Source organism: Miscanthus floridulus, chromosome 8 (assembly GCF_019320115.1).
Source record: "Miscanthus floridulus cultivar M001 chromosome 8, ASM1932011v1, whole genome shotgun sequence".
NCBI lineage: Eukaryota > Viridiplantae > Streptophyta > Magnoliopsida > Poales > Poaceae > Miscanthus > Miscanthus floridulus.
This window is the reverse complement of record NC_089587.1, coordinates 190,270,726-190,295,720: the sequence shown is the minus strand read 5'-3', so window position 1 is coordinate 190,295,720 and position 24,995 is coordinate 190,270,726. Positions and strand designations below refer to the sequence as shown.

At 46.3% G+C, this 24,995-nt stretch overlaps 6 protein-coding genes and 1 non-coding gene across 13 annotated transcripts; 5 read left to right on the top strand and 2 right to left on the bottom strand.

Moving 5' to 3' along the window:
* Positions 1-910, top strand: LOC136474363 (ferredoxin-thioredoxin reductase, variable chain). The gene has a single exon (XM_066471957.1). The coding sequence runs from the start codon at positions 172-174 to the stop codon at positions 637-639; it is 468 nt and encodes a 155-aa protein (XP_066328054.1). The 5' UTR covers positions 1-171; the 3' UTR covers positions 640-910.
* A 650-nt stretch (positions 911-1,560) lies between these two features.
* On the top strand, positions 1,561-6,523 carry LOC136474362 (uncharacterized). 2 transcript variants are annotated; one of them, XM_066471956.1, is made up of 4 exons: positions 1,561-3,512; positions 3,958-4,204; positions 4,869-5,046; positions 6,014-6,523. In XM_066471956.1, the coding sequence occupies exons 1-4, from the start codon at positions 3,236-3,238 to the stop codon at positions 6,410-6,412; spliced, it is 1,101 nt and encodes a 366-aa protein (XP_066328053.1). In that variant the 5' UTR covers positions 1,561-3,235; the 3' UTR covers positions 6,413-6,523. The 2 variants fall into 2 exon arrangements, with proteins under 2 accessions (XP_066328053.1, XP_066328052.1); XM_066471955.1 differs by having other exon boundaries at positions 3,949-4,204.
* Positions 6,524-8,225: 1,702 nt separating this feature from the next.
* On the top strand, positions 8,226-11,327 carry LOC136474361 (uncharacterized protein At1g65710-like). The gene is made up of 2 exons (XM_066471954.1): positions 8,226-10,062; positions 10,150-11,327. Exons 1-2 carry the CDS (start codon positions 9,088-9,090, stop codon positions 11,047-11,049), a joined length of 1,875 nt encoding a protein of 624 aa, XP_066328051.1. The 5' UTR covers positions 8,226-9,087; the 3' UTR covers positions 11,050-11,327.
* A 491-nt stretch (positions 11,328-11,818) lies between these two features.
* Positions 11,819-11,892, top strand: TRNAT-AGU (transfer RNA threonine (anticodon AGU)). Its single transcript has one exon. It is a non-coding gene; the product is annotated as a tRNA-Thr (tRNA).
* An 845-nt stretch (positions 11,893-12,737) lies between these two features.
* Positions 12,738-14,293, top strand: LOC136474359 (uncharacterized). Of its 2 annotated transcripts, XR_010762907.1 has the most exons (3): positions 12,738-12,907; positions 13,046-13,186; positions 13,511-14,293. XR_010762907.1 is itself a non-coding variant. In XM_066471953.1 (2 exons), exons 1-2 carry the CDS (start codon positions 13,026-13,028, stop codon positions 14,097-14,099), a joined length of 750 nt encoding a protein of 249 aa, XP_066328050.1. In that variant the 5' UTR covers positions 12,918-13,025; the 3' UTR covers positions 14,100-14,293. The 2 variants fall into 2 exon arrangements, 1 of the variants encoding a protein (XP_066328050.1); XM_066471953.1 differs by lacking the exon at positions 12,738-12,907 and having other exon boundaries at positions 12,918-13,186.
* A 1,896-nt stretch (positions 14,294-16,189) lies between these two features.
* LOC136477796 (uncharacterized) lies at positions 16,190-18,679 on the bottom strand. Of its 2 annotated transcripts, none has more exons than XM_066476051.1 (6): positions 18,492-18,679; positions 18,331-18,401; positions 17,331-17,379; positions 17,134-17,240; positions 16,853-16,932; positions 16,190-16,725 (listed from the first exon to the last, which is right to left on the bottom strand). In XM_066476051.1, exons 1-6 carry the CDS (start codon positions 18,538-18,540, stop codon positions 16,434-16,436), a joined length of 648 nt encoding a protein of 215 aa, XP_066332148.1. In that variant the 5' UTR covers positions 18,541-18,679; the 3' UTR covers positions 16,190-16,433. The 2 variants fall into 2 exon arrangements, with proteins under 2 accessions (XP_066332148.1, XP_066332149.1); XM_066476052.1 differs by having other exon boundaries at positions 17,331-17,416; positions 18,492-18,561.
* Positions 18,680-19,018: 339 nt separating this feature from the next.
* LOC136477795 (uncharacterized) lies at positions 19,019-24,551 on the bottom strand. Of its 4 annotated transcripts, none has more exons than XM_066476047.1 (6): positions 24,348-24,551; positions 21,031-21,698; positions 20,829-20,960; positions 20,414-20,517; positions 20,278-20,340; positions 19,019-20,160 (listed from the first exon to the last, which is right to left on the bottom strand). In XM_066476047.1, the coding sequence occupies exons 2-6, from the start codon at positions 21,695-21,697 to the stop codon at positions 19,822-19,824; spliced, it is 1,305 nt and encodes a 434-aa protein (XP_066332144.1). In that variant the 5' UTR covers position 21,698; positions 24,348-24,551; the 3' UTR covers positions 19,019-19,821. The 4 variants fall into 4 exon arrangements, with proteins under 4 accessions (XP_066332144.1, XP_066332145.1, XP_066332146.1 ...); XM_066476048.1 differs by having other exon boundaries at positions 20,829-20,933; positions 24,348-24,550; XM_066476049.1 differs by having other exon boundaries at positions 19,817-20,123; positions 24,348-24,550.
* Between the last annotated feature and the right edge of the window lie 444 nt (positions 24,552-24,995).

Genomic DNA, 24,995 nt, shown 5'->3' with positions numbered 1-24,995 from the left:
GGCATACGCAACTCGCAGTCGCAGCGGCCGTCCGCTCCCCTCCGCCTTTTGTTTGCCCCGCGCCTCTATCCTTTCCTCGCCTCTCCCGCGCCCACCACCTGTTCGACCCAACACAGGAGTCCCCTCCATCCTCCACCCACACGCCCGCCCACCCGCCGCGCGCATACCCCAATGGCGACCGCCACCGCGTCCGTGGCGCCGCCCTCCACCTCCACCTCCTCGGTGCTCCTGCACCGCCGCCTCCCTTCCCCGTCGCCCGCGTCCGCCGCCTTCCCCCGGCTCCCCGGCCCGCCCCCGCGCCGCGCGCGGCTGCTCCTCCAGGTCGCGCTCACCAGCGAGGTAACCTCGGAGTCGGACGACGTGGCGGCCGAGGAGGCCGCGGCCGCGCCCAAGATCGGCCGGCGGGTGCGCGTCACGGCGCCGCTCCGCGTCTACCACGTCCTCAAGGCGCCCGACCTGGACATCCAGGGCATGGAGGGCGTCGTCAAGCAGTACGTCTGCGTGTGGAAGGGCAAGCGCGTCACGGCCAACCTCCCCTTCAAGGTCGAGTTCCAGCTCGCCGTCGAGGGCCAGCCCAAGCCCGTCCGGTTCTTCACCCACCTCCGCGAGGACGAGTTCGAGTTCGTCGATGAGGAGTGAGTGACGGCGTCGGAGTGCGTTCGAGTAAGCGGCGAGCGCCGTTCTTATAGAATAATCATGGCCGCGGCGGTCGCTTGTCTATATTGTTCCGGTGTAGGAGCTCGTGAGGCATGCATGGCAAATGCTTGCTTATTCGCTGCCTGTTGTGCTGCTCAGGCTCTTCTTCCTCGTTCGGTTCAGCATCTATTTTTCACAGCTGTGGGGAATTGTTCGGATGTTGGTGATCATCGATAGTTATAATAGTGATAATTTTGCCGCTGTTTGTTGGCTATGCTCTGTGCTTAGTTATTTTGCTGATTCTTCCAAGGAATTCGTTTGTCTGATCGGTACAAAATGCATTGCAAATAGGAATTGTTTCCTTTGACTATAAAATCTGGTTATTTTATACTCAGTTCAATTTATAGGTCACACAATGTTCACTGTTCATATACTGTTTGAGTCGTTGCACTACCACTGTTTAGTCCACTGTTTTGTCACTATTCTCCGTTGCGCTTACTATTCACGCGCTTTCCGTCCGCGCGCGGCGGTGCGTAACGTCCTCCTAACGCTGTCATCCTCGAGAGCGGCTAAAATACGAGACTCATTTGTTTTTCTTTTAAGGTAACGTACGTTCAATATATATTTGAGATTTTCTTCAACAACAAAATTTAAAGGAGATTTTTTTTTGTAAATAGGTTTTTAAGAAAGAGAATGCTCATATCTAGGTTGTGTCTCTCAGGCAACCAAAAATAGATCTTCTGTATAGATATTCTGTTGGAGGCTAATTTTGGATGTCTTGCTATCTATTTTGGGTTTAGGTGTTCATATAGATTTATTGTTAGAGACCGTCTAAGCAGGAGAAGCAGCAGTTGTTTACAATGGATCAAATAAAAACAAGGTGTACAAACACGTTACCAGCACAGTGCTGGAATGGCCATTTTGTTCGATCTTGCCATAGACCCAAGTACAACGCTACAGCCTCTTCATTGATTTTTACACGAAGTGTTTCCTCCGTGGATTGCTGGTTTTAGAAACCCTTCCATTTCGATCTTGCCATACACGTTTGCATATTATTCCACACTAACATATTAGATTACTCTACTTTCATTATTTTTTAAATTTATATGAGCTAGCAAGTTGACTTTATTGTTGATGATATCTATACGAGCTAGCAAGTTGACTCTACCGGCGGAGCCAGACAGGGGTCGACAAGGGCCGTGGCCCCTCCCAACTTCAGATGCAATTTGTTTCATTAATTAGTGCTAATATGTCTTAAGCTATTATTCAATATACATATTTGGCTACGCCTGTTTTTTCGAGCATTCGGCTACGACTATTTGCAATGCATATAAAGTAGAATAGAGCAAAATTAGGTATGGCCCTGAAGAGTTGGAGAATCAAACTATAACATTATTTTCAATTTTATGTATTATTGGAACATATGAATTTTATATGAACAAAATAGAAATTTTACATGAAAAAAACATAGAAATAGAATAGTTATGCGTTCCAAACAAGGTCTTAATCGTGATTACTACCCATGTTTGATGTAGTACAGAAAGCGGCATGCCAAATACCACTCTACTCGGCTGTTGTATGTAGTCGCATCTCGACGGTGCTGTTCTCATCATAATAGCACGCGGTGCCACACGCTCACTACTAGGCGAAAGCCATGAGGCAGGAGCAGGAGTGCAGGACATATATGACTTAATTATTAACCCCTTTGTAGCTGTTGATGTCCTTCACATACTTTTAGATTTTGTATATTATAAAATTGACGGAATTTTTAATATAAAGATTTGATGTCCGCATGGTTAATAAAAATTTCATGATAAATATGTACATATATATGATTGGTCCCTATTATTAGAAGTTTCTATACACTATATATGTCGGGCCCCCTCTATATCTAGTTTCTGGCTCTGCCCCTATTGTTAATGATATCTATCGATATGAGTTAGCAAGTTAATTTTATTGTTGATGATGCCCTAGTAGTAGATTTTTTTTTTTTGAGGGGAGCCCTAGTAGTAGATGAAATCCCCATCGGAGACTGAGGCCCGTTGTCATCCCTATTTGTATGTGTAGACTGTATGAGTGTAGTGATATCCTGAATGGAAATTTGTTTCCGAGATTAAAAAAAAAAGGAACATGAAGACAGGCCATGGGCCTCAGCCCTCAGGCTTTTAAGCCTTGTATGTACAACTCGGACCTCGGGCCGTTTCCACTTTCCAGCCTACCAGGGTTTTTGGCGACTATGTAAGACAACCGGCTCTTGTACCTCTCTCTCTCCGCTGCTTCTCCGCCGCCGCCGCCGCCGCCGGCTATCCGAGCCCTATCTCCCCGTTGGCGGGGTTAGGTTCATCACACCTTCCCGTTCTCCTATGCACGCCGTCACGCGCAGAGGCACGGAGCGCCGGTCGTCGAGCAGCAGCTTCAAGGCGTCGAGCAACAAGGGCAAGGCGTCGGCTGTTGGCGCAGGCACGCAGCCAACGGAGCGGGCACTGCCACGGGGCGGCGTGCATTCCGCTCACCCGTGAACCCACGTCGTGGTCACTTTCCCCCAGCCGGGAGCCGCCAATTGAACCTACCAGTTCCAGCCAGAGCTTCCCCCCTCGCCATGGCGGCCTCCGCCGCAGCTCAACGTAGATCTGCAGGAAGGAGGACGACGTACGAGAGGGCAGAGCTCGAGGCGCTCAGGGACGCCCCGTCGAAGGAGGCTCACGCGCGGCTGTGGGCCGACGTCCGCGCTGCCCTCGCGGCCTCCGGGTTCTCCGGTGAGTACGACGGGCTGCTCGCCGCCGAGGAGGACGTCAGGAGCAGGAGGGGTAATAGGGGGATGAAGGCTATGGGCGTGAGGAAGTGGCCCGAAGAGGCGGCGGCGGCACGGTTCTTGGGTACGTCTCTTCTCGTCCTTGCCCCTTAGAGCAACTCCAAGAGCCTCTTAATTGATAATTGATGTTGCTCTAAGAGCCTCTTAATTGATAATTGGTAGGAATAGAGATTTTGGTGAAAAATACCCTTGAACAGATTCTTTAATTAGATTTTCAAATATTGTCAATCCTGTATTTCGGATTTCTTGTAAGACAAAGATGCATAGCGGGGCTGGCTCTAGAGTGGGAACAAGATATAGGAAACTTGTTGGAGGCTGAAATATAGCGAGCGGTTTTTATTCAAATGAGTCTCCAAATGATGATTTAGAGAGTGAGTTTAAGAAAGACTCTTGGAGATGCTCTTAAGAACTTGTGTGCAAAATTAAATCATTTTGCTTGTTAAATATGCTGCTAGTAATTTTCTTGCGATGTCCTCATTTGTTATATGATACCTGTGTAGGTGCTGCAGAGATTGGTGCCCACAGAAATGGGGATCTGGCGGTTTGTGACGAACACCGCTCTGAGTCTGCTCATGACCATGCTGGGGCATGCGGAGTGGTTGAAGAGCCGTTTCATCAAGGTGAAGATGTGGAATATGAAGATGATAGTGACGATGACTATGAGGGAATTCTGAAGCCTGCATTTGCTGTGGATGGAGATCCAGATTTCGAGTCTGGTGAGCCACTTGATGGCTTTGAGTACCTTCGGCGTGTCAGGTATTCTTTGCTTCTGGTTTCCTCAGATTTATAGGACCCGAACATGATATTGTGATGCCAAACAAAGATTCGTATTACTGGGTTGCCCATCTGTGCACGATTCATTGTATTCTTTAGTCGATATTTAATTTAACCTGAACAATTACTACTGTTACAAGGCTCTATTGCATGATGCAACACCCTAGTCTTGCTAGTATGTATTATTTAGTTTTTGTGGCCATTAAGGCCTTTTATTATATATGGTTCAGTGTTGAATAGATGAATATCCATTATCTTAGTAAGATCAATATCTCTTGCAATTAGGTTTACTCACTGTGACTTCAACATATGAACAAATGTGAATTATAGTAAAGTGATATTTGATTACTAGGATTTCTCCATACTAGCTTGTTTTGGTGAAGTTTACCAAATGAACTAATGGTTAGAAAATAGGATGTCAAACTATGACTAGTTATATTTGCTAAATAGGATCTCCCAAACCTACCTACCAGATAGAAATATCGGCAGTTCATTTTGTGAAGCTATTAAGCTAAAGCTGAACCCAACAATATATAAGGTGGGGACCTCAGTTTTCTATTATTTTTTTAGATATACTTCTCGTGATCATCAATTGGCTTACCCGAAAACATTACTTTGAGTATGGCATGAAAACATTGGTTTACAGGTGGGAAGCTAACCAAATTCCTAGAGTGAAGGTAGCCAAGATATATTCAAGTGCAGCTAGAAATGAGCAAACTCCTTATATGCCAGATATTCCGGACATACCAAAGTGCTTACCTGATTTGCGTGCATCAAAACAATGGGAGGACACATTTATCACCCAGTTCGTGGAAACCAGGATGGTAAGCTATCTTGTGTAGTTTAAAAGATGCAAACATTTATAACCACATTTCAGTTTTGTTTTCTATTTCTCATAATTACCTTCGTAAAGACAACACCCTAATGATTGTAATATTGCTTCTTAATTTGTTGGCATACCATTTTTTTATAAAAGAACTTGTTGACATATTTTACTATTTTGTTGGACACTTGACCCTTAAATTTTAGTGGCACAAGTCTAGAGCAATTGCAAACATGTCTTATGATTCAATATGTTATTTCATTTGGCAACGAACACTTCTTTTCTTATCTATAACCTATGTTGGAATAATTATGTATGTTATTACTGTATGGTTTGTTCTGTTGTCACATAAATTACTTTATTTTCATGATGGGGCAATGGGTATCCTTTGTTCTTAGGAAGGGAAGTGTTAAAAAAAGTGCATCCTGAAAATCTGACAGCTATGGTACTGATATAATGCCTTATCACACTAGCAGTATGTTTTATTCTAATGTTTGTTTTTACAGTTTGCTTGCTTTTTGTATGATACAATGGTGAATGTTTGCTCCTAGATGCAATCCACAATCTGCATGCTAAAACAAACAGGGCCTTAATCTGTATTGTCTGCATAGTAAATAAATGGTACCGTCATCAAGCCAACAATTGTACCGTCAGTAGGATTTCTATGATGCAAGGACTAGTATGACCATACTAGTTACTCTTGGAACTTGAGTACTCCCTGGTTTGCAGTGCCTTTTTTTTTTCTTTTTCTTGAGACTGCCATTTAATAAATTATTGTCACCTGGTATAGTATCATATTTATAGAAATCCCCAATCCAGTATGACACCAAAAAGATTCTTTCTTCTTATATGCAATGACTTGAACTTACTGGTTTTTCAATTTGAATGCTTGACTTTAGCTACCATCTTCTGCATATTTACCTTCTTCACAGCATCTACTAATTATATGAGATTATTAATTTCCTCAGGTGCTCTCTGAGCTTGACAATTCTGATGAACTATCTGCATCTAGTGCGACAAAAGTCTCAACAAAACCTGGCAACAGATCGGAGCCACAGACTGAACCGTCCCTGACAATGATTCGCAACATGGATGCAGTTTCAAGAGCTGCGACACTTAGGAACTACATTGATATGATTCAAAGCTTGGATACACTTTCAAGGAATAACTGCCTGTGGCTCTTTGCACTCTGTGTTGCCATTCACACCCCCTTGGAAGCGGAGACGTGTGCCTCACTGAGGTCCTTGCTGCGCAAGTGCGCCACCATCCTTGCCACCAAGACTGAGATGGACGATGAGGTTGTAATGCTGAATATACTGATGACAATTTCAGGAAGGTATTTTGGACAGGGTGAAAACAGCAATTAAATAGGAGATCAGGATAACACCATTGCAGAGCTTCATTCTCACTGATAGTATGATGTCAGAATATATTATATTATATTATATACGTGAAAGCTGTGTTTCATTTTCTTGTAATTGCTAGTTGGTTACTGCATTCAAAGCAGGCCTGCTAGGGTATTACTGAAGTTAGCACCTACGGGCTACGGCGTTGCTCGCATCCGGAGTGTTGCAAAAGCAGGGGTCATAATCTCGTTCAGGTCGGCCTCAAACAACAGAGCCGGTCTTTATCGTGACCCTAAGCAAAAAGTCTTTATCGTGAAAAAAGAGAGGTCCGACCTAAAGGCAAAGAAGACCCGCTTCTATAATCATTAGATTAGAAAAACAATAATTCCGCCAGTCTTCTCGTGCCAGCCTTCTCCTCGCGCGCACGCCATGGCCGCTGGCCGTCGCCCATCCTCGCCCACCCCCTTGCTGGCCCTCTAGACCGGTGGCGCGGAAGTCGCGAGGGATTGACGAGGCCGGTCGACAAGGTGAGCACATGGGCTAGCCATCGCCTTTGTCGACGACTCGACGGTTGAGGTGGCCTTCTAAAGCGAGCTGCTCCGGCGATACCGGGTGGCCGGTGACTAAATATATAAAATATATCAATATTTATGTTGTGTAATAAGTATCATTAGCTAGATTAAATAGTGATATATATGCTCAAGAATTGTTTAGAGATAAAAATGCTGATACTATTTTTTATAAACTCATGCAAACTTAAAATAATTTAACTTCTGGATAAGTGAAATGTGTAAGGACCGATGGAGGAGAGTAGAAACGCATTCTTCAAGATCCGTAGTGCTGACTGCTGAGTGCTGAGATAGGCTGATAGGCTTGTTGCTGCGTAGGGTAGGGCTGCACTAGTGATTTCCATGTCAATGCGTCCTGGTTAATCACTCCGTTATCCTTTTCCTTTTTGCGTTAATTAAATCTCTCTATTCGTGTGGCAAAAGGTTGCGATGAACTCCGACACTACGTTGAAAGACATCGAAAGCAGTGCGGTGTGCACAGGGGTCATGAGAAGCACAAGCCAGCCAGCCCTTTTCCTCCCTGGTTGGTCTGTAAAGAAAACAGCATGCCTCCTTTCCGCTTCGCGTTTTCAGTTTCACCCTTGATGAAGCAAAGCCCTCCTGCAGCATGCCCTCCAAGGCTGCTCCAACTTTCGGGAAATTGGAGTCGCTGGGAAATTGAAGTCCAATTCGATATTTGGATATCGCACCAGGAACTTGAAGTCAAATTGGATATTTGGCAAACTTCTTGTCAGAAAGATGACCATCCATGTATCTGAAAGCTGAAATCCATCATAGGTCGCGGTTTTACAGCCAGCGCGCCGCGGAGTTCAGGCATGTGCTGCAAATCAGGGACCGTTAATAACGCGCAGCTCTCCATCTCGCTCGCCCGGGCCCGTGTAGAGGTTATGATGCCACCAGCCGGGTGAGCAGGCCCAGGAGTGAATTAGCGGCATTGGATCCGGTTGTTTTGCAGGCCAAAGGTTGGTCGATGGGCGGACACGAGTTTAAGGAGCCGTCAGAAGAATCAGTCCCGCGCCCGTGCCTGATTTGCTGATGCGACGTGCTGATCACGTGAAGGTCAGGCCGATCCGATCCCCCGTCCGGATCAACGTAGGCGGATGGATGCTGCCAATCCACACGACGGGAGAGCCGAGAGCGCGCGCGAATCCGATGCGAGGATGACGCCCTGCTCTGCTTCCCGCTCCAACGGTCGGCTCGGGAAGAGATGGGCAACGGTCGGCCCTCTGTCGTCGGCCGTTGGCCGTTGTGAGGTGAGGCTTGCGCACGCAGCACTGCACCAGCCACCGCCAGGTCGAGCTGCCCGGATCCCGGATTCAAAACCAAACGTGCTCTGCGTTTGAATCGTGGTGCCGTTGCACCAGCCTAATTCCTGACGCAGGGGCCCCGCACGAGGCAGCACGCATGAAACGGCTCAACTGTCCATGGAAACAAACTGTTCTGCTGGTATGCGCGTAACCAGGGTTGACCAGCCGTGGGGGCTGCAGAATTGGCCTCCGTCGATCTCGCAAAGCTTCCTCGCTTGCGATTGCTGCTTTCCCGTGCATTACCCGTCTCGAGGACGATTAGCAAAGCACAGTACCAGATGAAGTTATCACCTAGCATCAGTAGCAGTGCACACGCGTCTCTGATGCTGGTGCAACCCCTGAACATTTTTGAAGACGAGATGATGAGGTAATAATCAAGACCCAGGCCCCGCGATGTTTGTAACGGATAGCGTCCCCACCGAGCCGCCGGTCCAGCCCCTGTGGAGTGTGGACGTATTCCTTGTAGACCATCGACCGAGGCACCCTCCAGTCCCACCCGTCGGTTCACAGCACCGTGACCAGCCAACGCCGCTCCCGCGCTCCCCTCCCCACGTGCGTGCGTGCGCGCACGAGCCTCAAGGCCATCCGCGAGAGAGGATTTGAATGCCCCCCGTCTCGCATCACCAGCAGCTTTGCCTTTGCTCATCACACTAACACATAATTAGTTATCTCGCTAATCGCTCCTCCCCACGCGCGCTTAAATACCACCACGTCACAGTCCAACGCACTCTTTCCCTCCCTCACTTCACTCCAGTCCCACCTCCTCCAGCTCGCTCGCTCGCAGAGTCGCTGGCCGGAGCTCCTGCCACCAGAAGCCACCATGGGCCTCTGCTTAAGCAAGAAGAAGCCACCGGCCAAGCCCGGGAAGATCGCCGTGGTGGTCTCCGACGACAAGGCCAAGAAGCCGGCGCCGCAGCAGCAGCCCAAGAGGGCGGCGGCGGGGGAGGCCGCGGCGACGGCGAACAAGGCCGCGGTGTTCGTCGTGAGGCCGGGGTCGTCGCCCAAGGATCCGAAGAAGAAGCGGTCGTCGGGGTCGCAAGAGCCGCCGGCGCAGCCGAAGCAGCTGCCTGTGGTGCTGGTGCCCTCGGCGCCCGTGCGCACCTCCAGCTGCACCAAGGAGGAGGTGGACGCGATCCTGATCCAGTGCGGCCGGCTCAGCAGGAGCTCGTCCGGGGCCGGGAGGGCGGCGTCGTCGTCCGGTGAGGCGGGAGGCGGCGGCGGCGGACACCGTAGGAGGCGCTCGGGGTCCAAGCGCAGCTACGACTTCGACCAGGAAGCCTGCAGGGCCGGTGGTGGCGCGGACGAGGAGTGCGACTGGGAGAGGCAGGGCGTGTCCAGGCCGTCGCCGCACCGGGGCTCGCCGCAGCGGAAGCGGTCGGGTAGCCGGGAGAGGAGCGGTGCCGGGAGTGGGAGCCGGAGGGCCAGCCGGTCCCCCGGGCGACGCGCGGACGACGCTGCGACCTCTGTGGCGACGGCGGGCTGCGGCGGCGGAGACCGCGCGAGGCAGCCGCAGCCCGGGAAGATGGTGTCCGTGCCCGCGAGGGAGAAGGGACGCGCGTCGTCGCCCGCGGCCGCGTCGGCGAAGAGGTGCGCGTCGCTGAGAACGAGCTCTCCCGCGAGGATGGCGGCGGGGAATGAGAATGCTGGAGGCGGGCCGGCGGCGGGGCCGACGCCGGTGCTGAGCCGGAGCTCGTCCAGGAAGAACGAGCAGTCTCCGTACAGGCGCAACCCCATGGCCGAGCTCGACGAGAACTCTCTCCGTAATAACAGCAACCACAGTGCCAGGCCGCAGAAGGTAAAGATCAGACAAAACATGAATTTTACTCCAGTTATTAGTGCAATTCTACCGTACCACTCGCTCAAACTTTTACTGTGACTTCAGAAATCCACTGAGACTGCCGTCGCCGCGACGCCCAAGAAGGCTACCGGGCGTGGAAAGGAGCCGACGGCGGTGCCAAGCAGCTGCAAGCCGGAGATCGCAGAGGACGCCGCCGTTGCGGTTGCGGCGTCAGAGACGAGAGCGCACTCGTCGAAGACGACCGCGACGCGCACGGTGAGCGTCGTGGCCGAGAGCCAGACCCAAAGGCCCGGCGCGCAGCCAGGCTGCCGATCGCGGCGGGCGTCGCGCGACTTTGACCAAAACCCCGGCTCGTACACCACCCAGCTGCTCGAGGACATCCACAACTACCACCAGCAGTCCACCTCCGCGGCCACGCCTGCGACACCGTCCTTCTCGCTCCCGGCGTGCGTCGCCAAGGCCTGCTCCATCGTCGAGGCCGTGGCCGACCTCAACTCCTCGTCGTCCGAGAACCGCACCTACGAATACGAGCCTGGCCACTCCGCCGACGACAAAGGCTCCGTCAACGCGCCGGCCGGCAGCGATGACTTCGTCGAGCCGAGCGCCGCCGCCGCGCGCAAGCACCTGCCGCCGGTGCGGGACGTCCGCGCGGAAACCGAGTCTCAGGAGTCAGCCGGGAGCAACAGCGTCTCCGGCCACCCGTGGACGCCCTCCTGGGAGCCCACCTCGGTCGAGTCCTCGGACCGGACGTGGAGCATCGGCGATGAGGTTGTCGAGCAGTCCGGCAGTCACGGCGGCCGCTGCAGCCCGATGAACAGGCCCCGACAGAGCAAGCAGAGGCAGTCCCAGCCCGAGCCCAGTGGCCGGTCGCGCGCCGGCTCTGGATATGGTAACGGCCAGTACCGTGGACGCAGCGCTCATCGTGGCAGCGGCAGCGTGGCGAGCGGCCGGTCTGGTGTTAGAGTCGTCTCGGCGAACTCGTAGAGTCGTAGCTGTAAGCAGAGGCATGGTCTGAGTGTATTTGTTCTATCTATCTAGGTGGTGGCGGCAAGATGGATTGCTGCTCCACATATGTGTCTGTGTTTCTTTGGTAGCCACACATTTTTCAGATGTGATTCATGGTGTGACATTTTGCGCACCATTTCATGCATGTTGGTTTGATCAGAGACCTTCACAGGGTTGTCATTTTCTTTTGTTCAGTTGCTACTTTACAGAACAGGGAGAGAAGACAGAGACCCCTGGTATTGGCATTAAAAATCATGTTTCCGAACGCACAGTCCCTGATCAATATGTTAGTATGCTAATGCAAACCAACAATTCTCTCCAGTTCGATAGTCACTCGAGCTATTTCTCCTGATTGAGAGTTCTATAAGGCGCCCTTTGTCAAGTATTGGTATAACGTTTCATAATTTGTGTCTCCTGTGATGAGAAGGAAGGTGAGGTTTAGTCATACTCCAACATGTTCAGTCAAATACATTCGTCCTGTAATTTGAAGTTTAGGACAAGTTTTATAGAAAATAATATCAATATTAATATTTCCAAATAGATTTACTACAAAAATATATTTTATAATTAATGTAGTGATGTTTACTAAGTTTGTTGAATTTGACCCAACTTGATTTTGTTTACTTTTTAGGAATTGCATTTTTTGGGATCGAGTGAGTACCTGATAATGATCATCAGATTCTGCATCTGTTGAAAAAAAGCATGTTTAACTAATAAAACAAGTTACAAGATTTACTCAAACACAATAGCTTTCATAGCTCAGTTGGTTAGAGCACCCGTTTAGTAAGCGGGAGGTCTTGAGTTCAAATCTCAACGAAAGCATTTTTTTTTCAAATTTCGTTTTTTATTGCCATACACATAACAAAATCCAACAATGCACATAACAAAATGGAGCAATTTTCTTGTTATTTCATTTTTTATTGCCATACACATAACAAAATCCAGCAATGCACATAACAAAATGGAGCAATTTTCTTGTTTTTGGTAGGTTTGGTGATTTTCAGGATGGATCTTGTATTAGATTGCATAGGGATTTTTTAAATCAAATATATCTTATATGTGTTAGCTTTTTAGAATCTACTCTAAAATTCATCATGTTTATATTTTTAATTTTTCATATATTTTGTCATACCTATAATATAGAATCATATTTGGGAGGTTTGGTGATTTATGTGCCTTGAAATCAACTTTGGTGATTTCTAGGATGAATATTGTATTGGATTGCATAGGGATTTCCAAATCAAATATCTCTGATGTGTTAAATTTTAGAATCTGCTCTAAAATCTATCATGTTTGATGAGTACTTAGGATTATGAGATTTTTTTTATCATATTTTCAAAATCTCCTTCAATCCAGACGGGCATAACTTCTTTTTGAACAATAAATGACAACAAATCTTTTTAGATGGAATTTGGAAACAACTATCAATCTTTTTGTGTTTCATCAAAGATTCAAAGGCACATGAAAAGGACTACCCCTGGCGAAGTCGACTGGTTGAACTCAATGGGTCGAGCATATATATGTAAATAAATTCCTTTTTTGTCAAGAAGCTGACATATTTCTAAAAAAAAGTCAAGAAGCTGACATACCTTTTTTTTTTTGGAATGCACAGCCCTTATTATTCTTGGTTTAGTGCAGTCAACGCCCAGCCGCCGCCGCCGCCCGTCCGTCCCGTCCCCCTTCTTCGTCTTCTCAGTCAAAGCTAAAACCTTGCTCTCCTCGTCCAGTCAGACAGGGCATGAAACCCTAGGGCGCCCGCCTTCCCTCCGCGATCTGCCATTGCGCTCCGCGATGCAGGCGTCCGCGCGCCTCTTCTCCTCCGCGGCCTTCAGGAAAGGTGAGTAAAGCTAGTCATCAAGCCTATTTCGCCCGCGCCTCCCGTGTCCGATCCAAGCTCTGGGTTTTGGCCCCGGCGGTGATGTGATCTTGTTTGCCTGATCTGTTCCCTCTTCCCAATGATCGCGGGTGTCTCTAGCGCCACCACACGGTCGTGCTACCGGACCTCCCGGGGGAAGGCGCATGCGGCGCCGCTGCCTGCGCAGGAGCCACCGCCCAAGGGGCGGAAGAGGATTTCAATGCAGGAGAGGAGGGCTTTGATAGTGGAATTCGTTGAGAAGTAGGTGACTTCTTCTCACTCGATTTTCTGGTTGTAGAGTTTATCTTTTTGGGTCATAAGTAGCAAATTGTGTGTAGCTTTCAGCTCATTAGCATTTCTGTTTGGCTTTTTCCCAGCCGAGTAATAGACACTTATGCTAGTTATGCATTAAGGATTGACATTTGAGATTTAGAAATTAACAATGGAAATGTGGCACAACTCATTCAGATTTGTAGGATTCTGATAAAGAGTGGCAATTATGTCTAGGAGTTATAAAAACCTTTTTTTTTCTGGTTAGTTAGTTATTGTCGTGACTGTTAAATCATGTGTTTCTGTTTAGTGCAGTTATAGAGCTTCAAATGAAGGCAAGTTTCCTACTATAATAACGAATATCTGTGATCAAATTGGAGGCAGTTTTTACACAGTGCGTCCGGTACTTCAAGAAATGGTGTATAATCATGCAAAATTACCACTGGATAATCCTAAGACAGCTCCACGTCAAGTCACAGTTGAAGTCACTGAGCACCTCATGCAAAAGGATGAAGCCTGGCTGAAAGACAGGTTTCTGAGCATTCCACGCCCAAGGATGATGCTGAAGTGGCTCACCTCATGCAAAAGGAGGAAGCCAGAGTGGCTGAAAGACAGGTTTCTGAGCATTCCACGCCCAAGGATGATGCTGAAGTGGCTCACCACATGCAAAAGGATGAACCCAGAGTGGCTGAAAGATAAGTTTCTGAGCATTCCACGCCCAAGGATGATGCTGAAGTGGCTCAACTTCAAGGAACAGTTCAAGTTTCTGAGCATTCCTAAGGATGAAGGTAAGGTGTTATGCAGAGAAGACAACCCAAAGCTTGAGGAGTCCGCGAACACAGGTCTTTTGGGCAGCCTGAAATCTTTTGCTTATGGCATCAGAAACTTCTGGAAAAATATGTAAATCTGTCTTTGTTTTTGGCCATGACCTAACACGCTTGGAGCCCCCTTCGTCTTCATGGCTTCATCAATTCCTAAGACTGCACTACATTCAGAAGGCTACAGAATTGATAACTTGTCCCTTTGTTAAGTGTTTGCGATACTGGATCAACTTGTAAAGTTCTTTTTATGTCACAACTAATGGTCAAGTTCCTGCTATGATGCTTTGATTAAGCTAGATAGGAGTATTAACTGCCCGTGTTGTGCCCCAAGTTCACATGGTATCCAAGTGTTGGTGGTAACTTATTGTGTTTGTCAATTGTTGTGCACACATTGAACGTTGGGCGCAAATTTTATGCCTCAGCTGCTGACTTTACCCCCCTAGATCGTTGTGCTATTTAACTTATATTTTGGATTGTTTCCCGGATAAAAGTGACATGGGAAGTGTGAGCAACTTTTCTGATAAAACAAAGCACAGATGCATTGCAGTGAAAATTTGGCGTCAACCTTCTGCGGCAACGGAATGTAAAAAACGCTTAACAGATAGGGGAGTAGCAGCTTAGCAACATTAACACAGCTTTCCATTCGATCCTGGTGCAAAACCCAACCTAATAATAGTACATTAAAAAAACTAATATACAATCTACATTTTGCCGTTTGGAATGCAGACATCTGACAGTAAATAGTCCAGTTCCCATGGGGCCCACATGATCAACTATTCTTCGTCCGAACCCTCATAGGCTAAACCAAGCAAACTTCCAGCTGTGTTCTGTTGCTCCTCTCTTGGTTTTTCAAGCCTTGGCGCTGTGTGGTCAGGATTCACAGTCCCATGAGATGATCCCTTCTCGCCCACGAGTAGTCCCGACTGATTCTGCGATGAAGACAACTCGCTGACAGAATCTTCTTCCCCATGCTTAGGCTTATTGCTATCTGTTGGCTGTGAAGGGCTGCTAACTTTCGGTCGCTTTGGTTTGATCCCAACAATGTTCTTCAAAAGATCTTGTTGCCTGTCCATAACGCAAGCACCCAGATCGTAAGAAGGAAAAGGTATTGCTCATTTTGGGATATATATATAAGGAAAAAGGTACAAGGTACTGTTGGAGGATGTAGAGGGCTGTCTTGGAGGCAGCTTACCTTATATCACTTTTAGGTTTAGGTTCAACCATAGTTTTTATTGTCGTCCGGGCGTTTTTTGAACCATGGCGTCGGGCTCGCCACGGCATCCTCGCGTATGGCGTCGCCTTGCACCCCAAGTCGCCGCCATGGCGTCGACTTGCTCTAGGCGGACGCCGCGCGCGCGAGAGCGCAGGAGGAAAACCGCGTGCGCGGCCGGGAAGCCTGGGATTGCGCGCGCGGGGGAAAGAGCGGAGCGTTGCGTGCGCGCAGGAAACAGAGGCGCGAGCGCGCGGGAAAGAGGGAGCAGCGCGCGCATACCTCCCGCCAAAAACGCATCCATCTGACTCGCGCCAGTCGAGGGAGGGAAAGGGAGGCGAGAGGGAGAGAGAAGAGCGCGTCGGCTCACCTGAAATCGAGCGGCGGGCCGACGACGCCTGCGACCCTGAGTCCGCGACCCACGTCCCATCCGCGTCTGCGACTTCCGCCCCGTCCACGACCGAGACTCCCGCCCCATCCGTGGCCGTGAATCCTGCCGCGACTCCCGCCCCATCTGCGGCCGTCTCCAGGACTTCTCCGCCGCCTCCTCCATCACCGGCTCCACTCTGCGGGTATGCTCTCCCCTCTTGGCCTCTCCTTCCTCTGTTCTTCCTCCAATCCTCCATCCCTCTTTCCACTGCGGCTCTGCTTTTCCTCCCCCTTCTTTCTCTGCTCTGCTTCTTGTACTCGTGCTCTGCTCCTTTCTGTTATTTGTGTATGGCGTCGCCTCACCATGCGCCTAACCCGCCTAGGCGTCTGGAAGGGGGTGGAGCGCCGCACCTCGCCTTACCGCCTTAAAAACTATGGGTTCAACACGAAGAGCCACAGGGGCAGCAGGTGTAGAATCAGCTAAAATTGCTGCTTTGTAATGTCAGAGTTAAAGATAGCAAAGAGATAGCTTAGACCACATGTTTCTATAGCAATATTCCAACGGAAGGAAACTGAATTGTAAGGGTGTGAAAATTTTCATGCTGATGTAGAAAAGCTAACTGAACCATATTGATCAGATTGTATCCTTAACTGTATAACAGGAAAAGCAACATTATTTATGTTTAATAAGGGATATCTTAAAAGCAGCAAATGCCCGCTTCTCAGTACGACGAATAATAGTACATTAAAAAAACTAATATACAATCTACATTTTGCCGTTTGGAATGCAGACATCTGACAGTAAATAGTCCAGTTCCCATTGGGCCCACATGATCAACTATTCTTCGTCCGAACTCTCATAGGCTAAACCAAGCAAACTTCCAGCTGTGTTCTGTTGCTCCTCTCTTGGTTTTTCAAGCCTTGGTGCTGAGTGGTCAGGATTCACAGTCCCATGAGATGATGCCTTCTCGCCCACAAGTAGTCCCGACTGATTCTGCGATGAAGACAACTCGCTGATAGAATCTTCTTCCCCATGCTTAGGCTTATTGCTATCTGTTGGCTGTGAAGGGCTGCTAACTTTCGGTCGCTTTGGTTTGATCCCAACAATGTTCTTCAAAAGATCTTGTTGCCTGTCCATAACGCAAGCACCCAGATCATAAGAAGGAAAAGGTATTGCTCATTTTGGGATATATATATAAGGAAAAAGGTACAAGGTACTGTTGGAGGATGTAGAGGGCTGTCTTGGAGGCAGCTTACCTTATATCACTTTTAGGTTTAGGTTCAACACGAAGAGCCACAGGGACAGCAGGTGTAGAATCAGCTAAAATTGCTGCTTTGTAATGTCAGAGTTAAAGATAGCAAAGAGATAGCTTAGACCACATGTTTCTATTGCACTATTCCAACGGAAGGAAACTGAATTGTAAGGGTGTGAAAATTTTCATGCTGATGTAGAAAAGCTAACTGAACCTTATTGATCAGATTGTATCCTTAACTGTCTAACAGGAAAAGCAACATTATTTATGTTTAATAAGGGATATCTTAAACGCAGCAAATGCCCGCTTCTCAGTACGACGAAGAAGACGCTCGGCATCTTCCTCGGCTTCCATTTGCTCTTTCAAGTAAAGCAAATCATCGCTGTCCAATGCTGAAGAACACAAAAGTAGCATAGACAACAAGGTTAACAAGGAACCTACAACTTTACAAGAGTCTTCCTGTAAAAGAAGCATTTGAATACCTCCTCGCCCATGAAGGTAGCCTCCCCTCTCACCAGCAACCTCTTGCATCTGTTGGTATCAACCACCGAGTAGAGAGCCAAAATCCCTGTCAGGGCATGTTATAAGAACATTGTACACTAACACCTATTGGAAATGCTTAGTCATTTAATCAAGTGTTCAAGAAAAAGAAAGACATCCTCGTGTGACCAAAACAAACGAAAAACGTTATTTTACCAACAAACTAGCATTAGTCTGAAGAATGCTGCTGGACTGCAGCCTAAATCTAAGGCGACCTTTAACTTTATCTTTTCACAACAAAGCCAACCCAGATGTATTTCTAGGATGCAGGTCTAAAACAGAAACATCTACAAAGCGCTTAGAAATCACAAATTGCTCAAATGCATGGATGGTTCGCTGAGAGACAACATTGTCTCTTAGATCCAAAAGAAGAAGGCCTAGGCCTTTTCTCAACTGCATAACGTCAACAAACTAACTACACTGGCAAGCTCCAATTTTTTTTTGTCACAATTCAAATTGGTTCCTAACAGCCTCGTTAAAATTCTGAAAGTTTGGCTCAGTAAAAACAACTCGAAGTTACTGTCCTCGTGCCCCTGCCTTATCTAACTTCTCCACTGGTCCTTGTAAAAAGGAAAACAATACATGAATCAGCTCCAACTTGGCAAGTCGATTCATTCAACAATCCAAACTGTTTACTGTGAGACTTGCACATAACTTAGTTATCAACAGACAACAACACTACTAAATAGTAATTACCTCTAAATGCATAGGATAACTATGTTGCGAGTACCACTGCCATATTCCCCTCCCCAGGAAGAAACACCAGTGCAAACATTTTTAACAGAAGTAGGTAGCTAGACAGCTAATTAAAATTTCGAAATGACTCTAATGCTTAACATGCCTACATTTAACCCAGGAAAAAAAAACTAAAACGAGCATACAGGTAAGCAGTACAACAAAACAGTAAGCCGGAGCAGAGGTTGCATGACGATTCGGTCTAACCTTTGCAACCATGCGCTGGAAGGTGATGTCCTCATCGTCGATCTTGTCCTTCCCTTTCCCAAACTTCCTGTCTGCACATGCACGGAGCCAAACACCCCATTCAGGAACTAGAAAGAAACAGGGGCGGGTAAATCGACGAATCAGCGGAAGGAGGCGCACACCTTTGGGGTCGCTGAGATTGGTGTACTCGCGGACCTCACGCCCGGACATGGCTGGGGCTGACGACGGGAGGACGCGAAACCCTAACCCCGGCTCGTGGCTCCGAGCGGAAGCTTCGAGACAAACCGCGCGGGGGCCTTCGGACCTGTCTGAGGATGGACTGGAGAAGCGGAATCTGAATTCGCGTGGGTCTTGCTATGGTTCTCGAAGAGCGGTGGAGGACTCTTGAGGGCTGGGCCCTGGGGTCGAGGCCCAATTTGGATCCAGATTGATAGCCCAAGATGTGATTTTGATTAAGGAAAAAAAAACGGATAAGACCATCGGTTCATGTGACAACGTGTATCTCGACTCGCAATCGTAAGTTACTGTAACATTTATATTGTCAGTGTGGCAAAACCACAAAAGAAGGAATCTGCCTTACATAAAAGAAGAAGAAGAAGAAGAAGGAATCTGCCTGTCCAATCGATTATCAAGGAGGAATATGTTTATCTGGTCTTGAAAGTTCAAAACCGAACAATCCGTCAGTTATTGAAAAGCATAGGCAATTTTCGATTGATTTTCATCCCAAATTGCACGAGATAAAACATGATATCAATAACAAACATAAATATAGACTAGGATCTACGCAAACAAATTGATGTGGACTGATGCTTCAGCCGCGAGTGTGCGGCACTCATTCATTCGTATATGCAACTTTACAATCGGTTTTCTGTAGTCTTAATTTCTCTTCGGATTAACATTATTCCTAGCATTAAACACAGGATTTAAGATTCCTTTTAATTGAAATAAATATATTTAACTTAGAACAAACCTAATACGACATGTAAAAAAAAACAGAGTGAATACCCAAAAGTTAAAATGAGAGTTCTTACCTCATTGTTTTCTTCATCAAAAGCCTAAGCTTTTTGTGCACTAAAATTTGAAGTAGTGCAACGCATGCCATAGCTACAAAATATTACAAACCAAGACAGATATTCTATCCACGTCCATGGCATATGAAGGCACATTAGTATTTTCCTTTACCTAACTTGGGTTTTCTAGCACAACTTTTCATTGCAGGTTCACAATTTTATCGACGTCCGTATTAGAATACCAGGGATAAAGTAGTTTTCTTTTACCTAACTAGGAATTCTGTAGGTTTTGTAATAAGTAGATGAAGCATTAATGACCAAAATTTTGATCCTGCCGTTGCGTTGGTCGTAACCAATTTTCTTGGTAATCATAGTTAAGCCTCAAACCAAACATCTTTCGGCGTGCGAACTACTACTACAGAATGACGGGTTATGCCAAAACAGTACAGGAGTGTCAATCAGACATAGATGTTCTAGAGCTTCAAGATAACCCGGCAACACAGTTAACGTAAACCAGCCAGGAAAATTTATAAGTGCAGGAATAAACAAAAACAAGATACCGTAGATTGTACAGAGCAAGCGCTGAAATTTTCAATGCCGCAGCATCTGCAAGCAGTGTGTCTAGAGGCCAAGGCCGACTGTCCTGCCATCTCTCCTGCGGAGGCCTGCTATGTAATGCTTCTCTAGGTTGGTGTCGAGCTCCTCCAGTTTCTTGGCTTCTGCCGAGCTCCCGGCCTTGTTCTCCACCATGTTTTCCTGAACTGGGGCACTGCTCTTCACACCCTGCAACATACCATGGCCACCAAGGCATCCTCAGACTCTAAAACCGTGTTAGTGCATTGCAGAGTAATGAGGTATATGTCTTACTGAAATGGAATATGAATAAATTTGCAAGGACTAAAATATTCAAAACTGAGCTTCGAAGCGAGGGAATTACCATGAGTTTGTTAAATTTATCTTGGCGCTCCCGATCAGAAAACAACTCCCAACGTTTACTTGTCTGTAGCATCAGGGATAACAAACTGAATGAAATGAAAACGAAAAAAAAGGTCATATTATTCACTGAAACCTACCTCCTCCGAAGGATTACTCTTTTTGTTACCCCAAAGAAGCTTTTTCTTCTGATCAGTGGATAGGCGCCCAGTTCCAGGACCAAATGCTGCAATGTTCCTATTCACTGCCATAAAACACGAAGGGATGGTCAATGATGCAAGCCACAGCTCAAATTGTCAGGAAATATGTTTACTACTATGGCCATCTCACTGGATGCCATATGTTTCTTGTGTTATCAATTATCAGTGGCTCAGGGCAATGTTCAGAACATCAAAATCATCAAATACAATTTCCCTTTTCTTTAAACCATGCAGCATTGCTGATAGGTGAACGCGCCAATGTAAAGACAAGCACCAGAGAAAAAAACAAATTAGCTAAGGAGAATATAGGCCTTGGAGATATGACAGGAATGGACACAAAAAGTGAAATGCGTACCTAATTCAGCAGCTTTCATAGCTGCAACTTTAGCTGCATTCACACCATCTACGGTTCCTGCAGAGTTATCCAAGGCTTCATTTGTGGCTGTGGATGGTTTGGCACCTGTGGAATTCCATAAATTTACGCTGCCTGAGACTGAATATAGAAAAGTATGCACAAAAAAGACAAAGAGAGTACATGAATAAAAAAATCAACTAACCCCCTGGATTATCAACATTTGGCCCAGTAGAGCTGAATAAACTTTTCTTCTCCCTAGTTTCCACCAAAGCTTCTTTCTCAATTTCCTTTCCATTCCTCCTCTTCAGGACCTCGTCCTCTTTGATGGTTTCCTTGTTCTTACGAACAACCCTGTGATGATCTCTATCATCTCCATAACCTCTGTACTCTTGCTTTCTTGCATCTGTATATTTATTGTATTCTCCACCATCATTCTTTTGAAAGCCACGAGGGGACTCCTGCTTTCCTTCATTTATACTCCTCTGATCTCGATTGACAGATTTTTCTCCGTATCTGCCAACATCTCGCTGGTCACCACGTGATCTACCAGATGTGCTATCATGTTTTGAGCGATCATAATAAGTATCAACCCTTGATTCCCGGTCTGACCGAGAGGCTCTTGGATGGCTTCTACCATAATCATCACCGTACTTATCATGGCACCTCCTATAGTCATCATGCCTCTTGGATTCACGTGATGTTCCATAGGAATGCTTATCAGAGTGCCTACCCGATTCATGACCTCTTCTAGCATCACATATGTCATCTAGATATCTTGAGTTATCCTTCCTTTCAGAAGTCTCATAATCTTTGTCACGACCTTCCTTGTATTCAACTGGGCTATGACTCCTCCTACGCTTAGAATTCATCCTACACTTCGAGAGTGTCTATCAATTGAACAGCAATTCAATAGTTTAATATATACTAGGACTTTGAAGCACATAAGTCAGTATTAACACCAAACATCATCCTTTACTGCAACATGACCAGAATGCATCACTGATTGTTACATGAAAAGTTCTGCACAAATGAATTGAAGCTATATTGGAAGAACCAAAGAGAAACAGTAGCACATAGTATTCACAAAAAGTACATGACTACACGAATCTGAAAGTTGATGAAATCGTTCATTTTACTAAATTTGGATCCGAATGCATAATATATGGATGTCACGTCATGTCTAATGGACCATAGGATCTTAAATAATAATAAGAGAAGCTTTGGTTACATGACTTTTGGTTGAAATGGTGGGAAAAAAACAAACATTTTTTTTAATGAAATGGCACTGATCAAAGAAAATGACAATTTTTAACCCCCCCCCCCCCCCGCACACACCACGGTCCCTAAAAAATAGAAATAGCCTAAAAATCATACAGCACCATTGAAACCAATTTCTAGGAAGTGTTTCAAATTCTGTTTCTAAACTGAATCTGAATCCAGCCTATTTAAATTCTGTTTTTTGCAGGGTGCTATTTGGAAGTGAAATTTCCCCCTAAGTGATAACATCTAAACAAGCAGGAGAGTAGCAGCAGCAGCCAGCAGGGGAGCAACCATGGCACCAGTTGTGCCATTGTGCTCATGGAGCAGATCCTTGTGTTTGTGGAGGTTAACCTCACGCTGCATGTCTAGGCAAGAGAGTTCAGGCGGAAGCCATTGAAGGATTCACATTAATAATCAGCAAGGATCTATAGATGTTCTAATCATTTTCCTCGCAGATTGATTCACTGCTTCTCTCCCTTGGAGAGATGGAGAGGAGCATGTAGCTGAAGGAGTCAAAACGAAAACTACAGATCTAGACATTTAACGGGTGAAGAGAAGAATCACATTATGTTGGATTAGTATACAAGTGGAATCATTCCTATCCTTCATGGCACCCAAACAAATTGACTGTGAAATTAGTTTCCAATTCTTAATTCCTTGGAACCAATCAGGGGCTTTAGTAGTAAAATCATTTAACCAATCCTCAGAGGCTCAGAACATAATAGTTTTGCCAATAAGTGATATGTAGTTACCAATGGTTTCAAGGAAGCCTAATGTTAGAAGTTGTCACTTAGGTCCAAGGAGGAAAAGATAAAGAAACATAAGTTCATACTATAGTCCCTCTGTTCATGCACAAGCTATGAACAAGTGTAGGTTAGTGAATGAAACGGACATAAATTGCATTACATTTAACCTGAGTCCTATGGAAGAAATAAACCATGAACACATAATACTGTCAAGGAATGAAACACACAAATGACCATTAAGGGCCCTTGAGGAAATCAAATATAGCATCCCACATTCCCATTGGCGTGGTCTGCTGTATTTTCTTGGTCAATCAATAGGGAGCTAACAGAGTGATAGGTTTGTAACTGATTTGTTTAAGGGGCTGACAATTTGTTACCTGGAAAGGACTTTGGTGAAGCAAACAAAGAAAGGGGAAAAACAGCATGCTGATTAATATTTAAAAAAACACTTACTCTAAGGCAATGTCAGGATCTAGCACAAATTTGTGGCGTATAGTTTCTAGCAGTGATAATTTGTAGAACATTATGCAAGGTGATATATGATATTTATATTTTTGAGAGCCAACAAATTAAATAAAAAGTTTGCAGAGGTGCAGGCAGACAACTATATGGTTTCTGCAAAATACCCAAAACGAAATTTCAGCGCAGAAATCAGTACAAAATCACAAGTCCCTAATTCTCTAAGCCTAGCAATTGACGTCACCCTGTCAGCACTGGTCATGAAGACCTCCCTCCCCGCATATCTATGTCATTTGGGATATCTGTTCCTGCATTTTTTCTGTTGCTAAAGTCACTATTATGTCATGACCATAGTCACAAAGTTCCCAGTCCCAGGTCAACCGGGTCAAGGAATGTGGTAAGCTAATTGCGAAAGGTTTTTACAAGGCGCAAAAGAGAATGTCCCCACATTCCATGGTCAAGAACGATGCAGCTTCAACTCTGTTCCCTGTGACTATGGTTACAACTTACAGCATCGTGTACAAGCTTAAGGTGGTTTGTAAACAATTCAAGGTTTTCTAATGGGTTAAAATGCATTGATTAAGCATGCTATTTGAGTTTTGGATAAATGATGACCGATGCATAATTCCTCAATCTGCATTGCAAAACATGTATTTTTCTATGTGGTATTTAAATCCTTGAGGGCAAACTTTGACAATTAGGGCCTGTTTGGATCAGCTAGGGCTAGTTATTAGCTGAGACTAAAAATTAGCCCAGGGGATTGGCTAACAACTAGTTGGAGGCTTGGCTCAAAAATTAGCCCTGTTCGGATGAGTTAGGTCTACAAATTAGCTAGCTAACAATTATACCTATGCGTCCAAACAAGCCATTAATGAAGCAACCGCAATAAGGAAGTCAGCTAACAATGATCACCACGAACAGGGGCACATGGGACCCAATAATTTTTGCAAAAGCTTCGAAGTTAGGAGGCTCGTCAAATAGCTAGATAGCATTAGGTTAGGGTTTCGGTGCTCAGCTTCGCACAGCATGAAGGGAAGAGAAGGGGTGGGAGTACCTGGTGGGTGCTCGTCGCCGGCGAAGAGACCAACGAAAGCCTCAGCACCTGGCTTAGGGCGGCGACGGTGGGCCGGTGGCGACGGCGGCGGCCCACCAGTCGTCGGAGAGCGAGAGGGGGGCGAGAGAGATACAGAACACGCGCGGAGGAATGCAGCGGACGGAAGGGGGATCCTCAACCAAAAGAAACGATCTGCACCGTGTTCGCCTGGAATAATATTTTTTTTATATCAAATCAGTTAAACTAACCAACCGTAAATAATTCATCATCGACGAAACGAATAGACTGCTAATAGGCACGTCTCTTCTTTTATTTTTTTTTTCGGCCGTCCGATCTTGCACGTGCCAACGTGCATGGCGTACTCCAGGCCTCGAGCGTTGGGGGTCTTTTTTTTTCTTCTCCTTGTTTTGGTTTTTTTTTTGAGCTCGTGAGATATCTCATTACTATTTATCTATTTAGAAATTTAGTATTATAATCCTTATTCAACTTGAACCGTGTTATTTTGTATGTATTTGATTGATGACATTGGATCCATGCGTAGATGATAAAGACCATTGAATTCTTGTATAGACTACAAATACATATCCCTACTGCTTCTCTCCCCCTCCGATCGCTGATATGTGGGCTCCACGAGTCAACTTCTTCTTC

Excerpts from the sequence above, each read along its gene's own strand:
- LOC136474363 (XM_066471957.1), top strand. The coding sequence starts at position 172 with ATGGCGACCGCCACCGCGTCCGTGGCGCCGCCCTCCACCTCCACCTCC.
- LOC136474359 (XM_066471953.1), top strand. The coding sequence starts at position 13,026 with ATGATCGCGGGTGTCTCTAGCGCCACCACACGGTCGTGCTACCGGACC. Across the intron at positions 13,187-13,510 it reads ATAGTGGAATTCGTTGAGAA|TTATAGAGCTTCAAATGAAG; the intron begins GTAGGTGACTTC and ends TGTTTAGTGCAG.
- LOC136474362 (XM_066471955.1), top strand. The coding sequence starts at position 3,236 with ATGGCGGCCTCCGCCGCAGCTCAACGTAGATCTGCAGGAAGGAGGACG. Across the intron at positions 3,513-3,948 it reads GGCGGCGGCACGGTTCTTGG|GTGCTGCAGAGATTGGTGCC; the intron begins GTACGTCTCTTC and ends ATACCTGTGTAG. Across the intron at positions 4,205-4,868 it reads GAGTACCTTCGGCGTGTCAG|GTGGGAAGCTAACCAAATTC; the intron begins GTATTCTTTGCT and ends ATTGGTTTACAG.
- LOC136477795 (XM_066476047.1), bottom strand. The coding sequence starts at position 21,697 with ATGAATTCTAAGCGTAGGAGGAGTCATAGCCCAGTTGAATACAAGGAA. Across the intron at positions 20,341-20,413 it reads AGAGTAATCCTTCGGAGGAG|ACAAGTAAACGTTGGGAGTT; the intron begins GTAGGTTTCAGT and ends CTGATGCTACAG. Across the intron at positions 20,161-20,277 it reads ATAAATTTAACAAACTCATG|AGTCTGAGGATGCCTTGGTG; the intron begins GTAATTCCCTCG and ends ACACGGTTTTAG.
- LOC136474361 (XM_066471954.1), top strand. The coding sequence starts at position 9,088 with ATGGGCCTCTGCTTAAGCAAGAAGAAGCCACCGGCCAAGCCCGGGAAG. Across the intron at positions 10,063-10,149 it reads ACAGTGCCAGGCCGCAGAAG|AAATCCACTGAGACTGCCGT; the intron begins GTAAAGATCAGA and ends CTGTGACTTCAG.
- LOC136477796 (XM_066476051.1), bottom strand. The coding sequence starts at position 18,540 with ATGTCCGGGCGTGAGGTCCGCGAGTACACCAATCTCAGCGACCCCAAA. Across the intron at positions 17,241-17,330 it reads CTACCTTCATGGGCGAGGAG|CATTGGACAGCGATGATTTG; the intron begins GTATTCAAATGC and ends TGTGTTCTTCAG. Across the intron at positions 16,726-16,852 it reads AAACCTAAAAGTGATATAAG|GCAACAAGATCTTTTGAAGA; the intron begins GTAAGCTGCCTC and ends CGTTATGGACAG.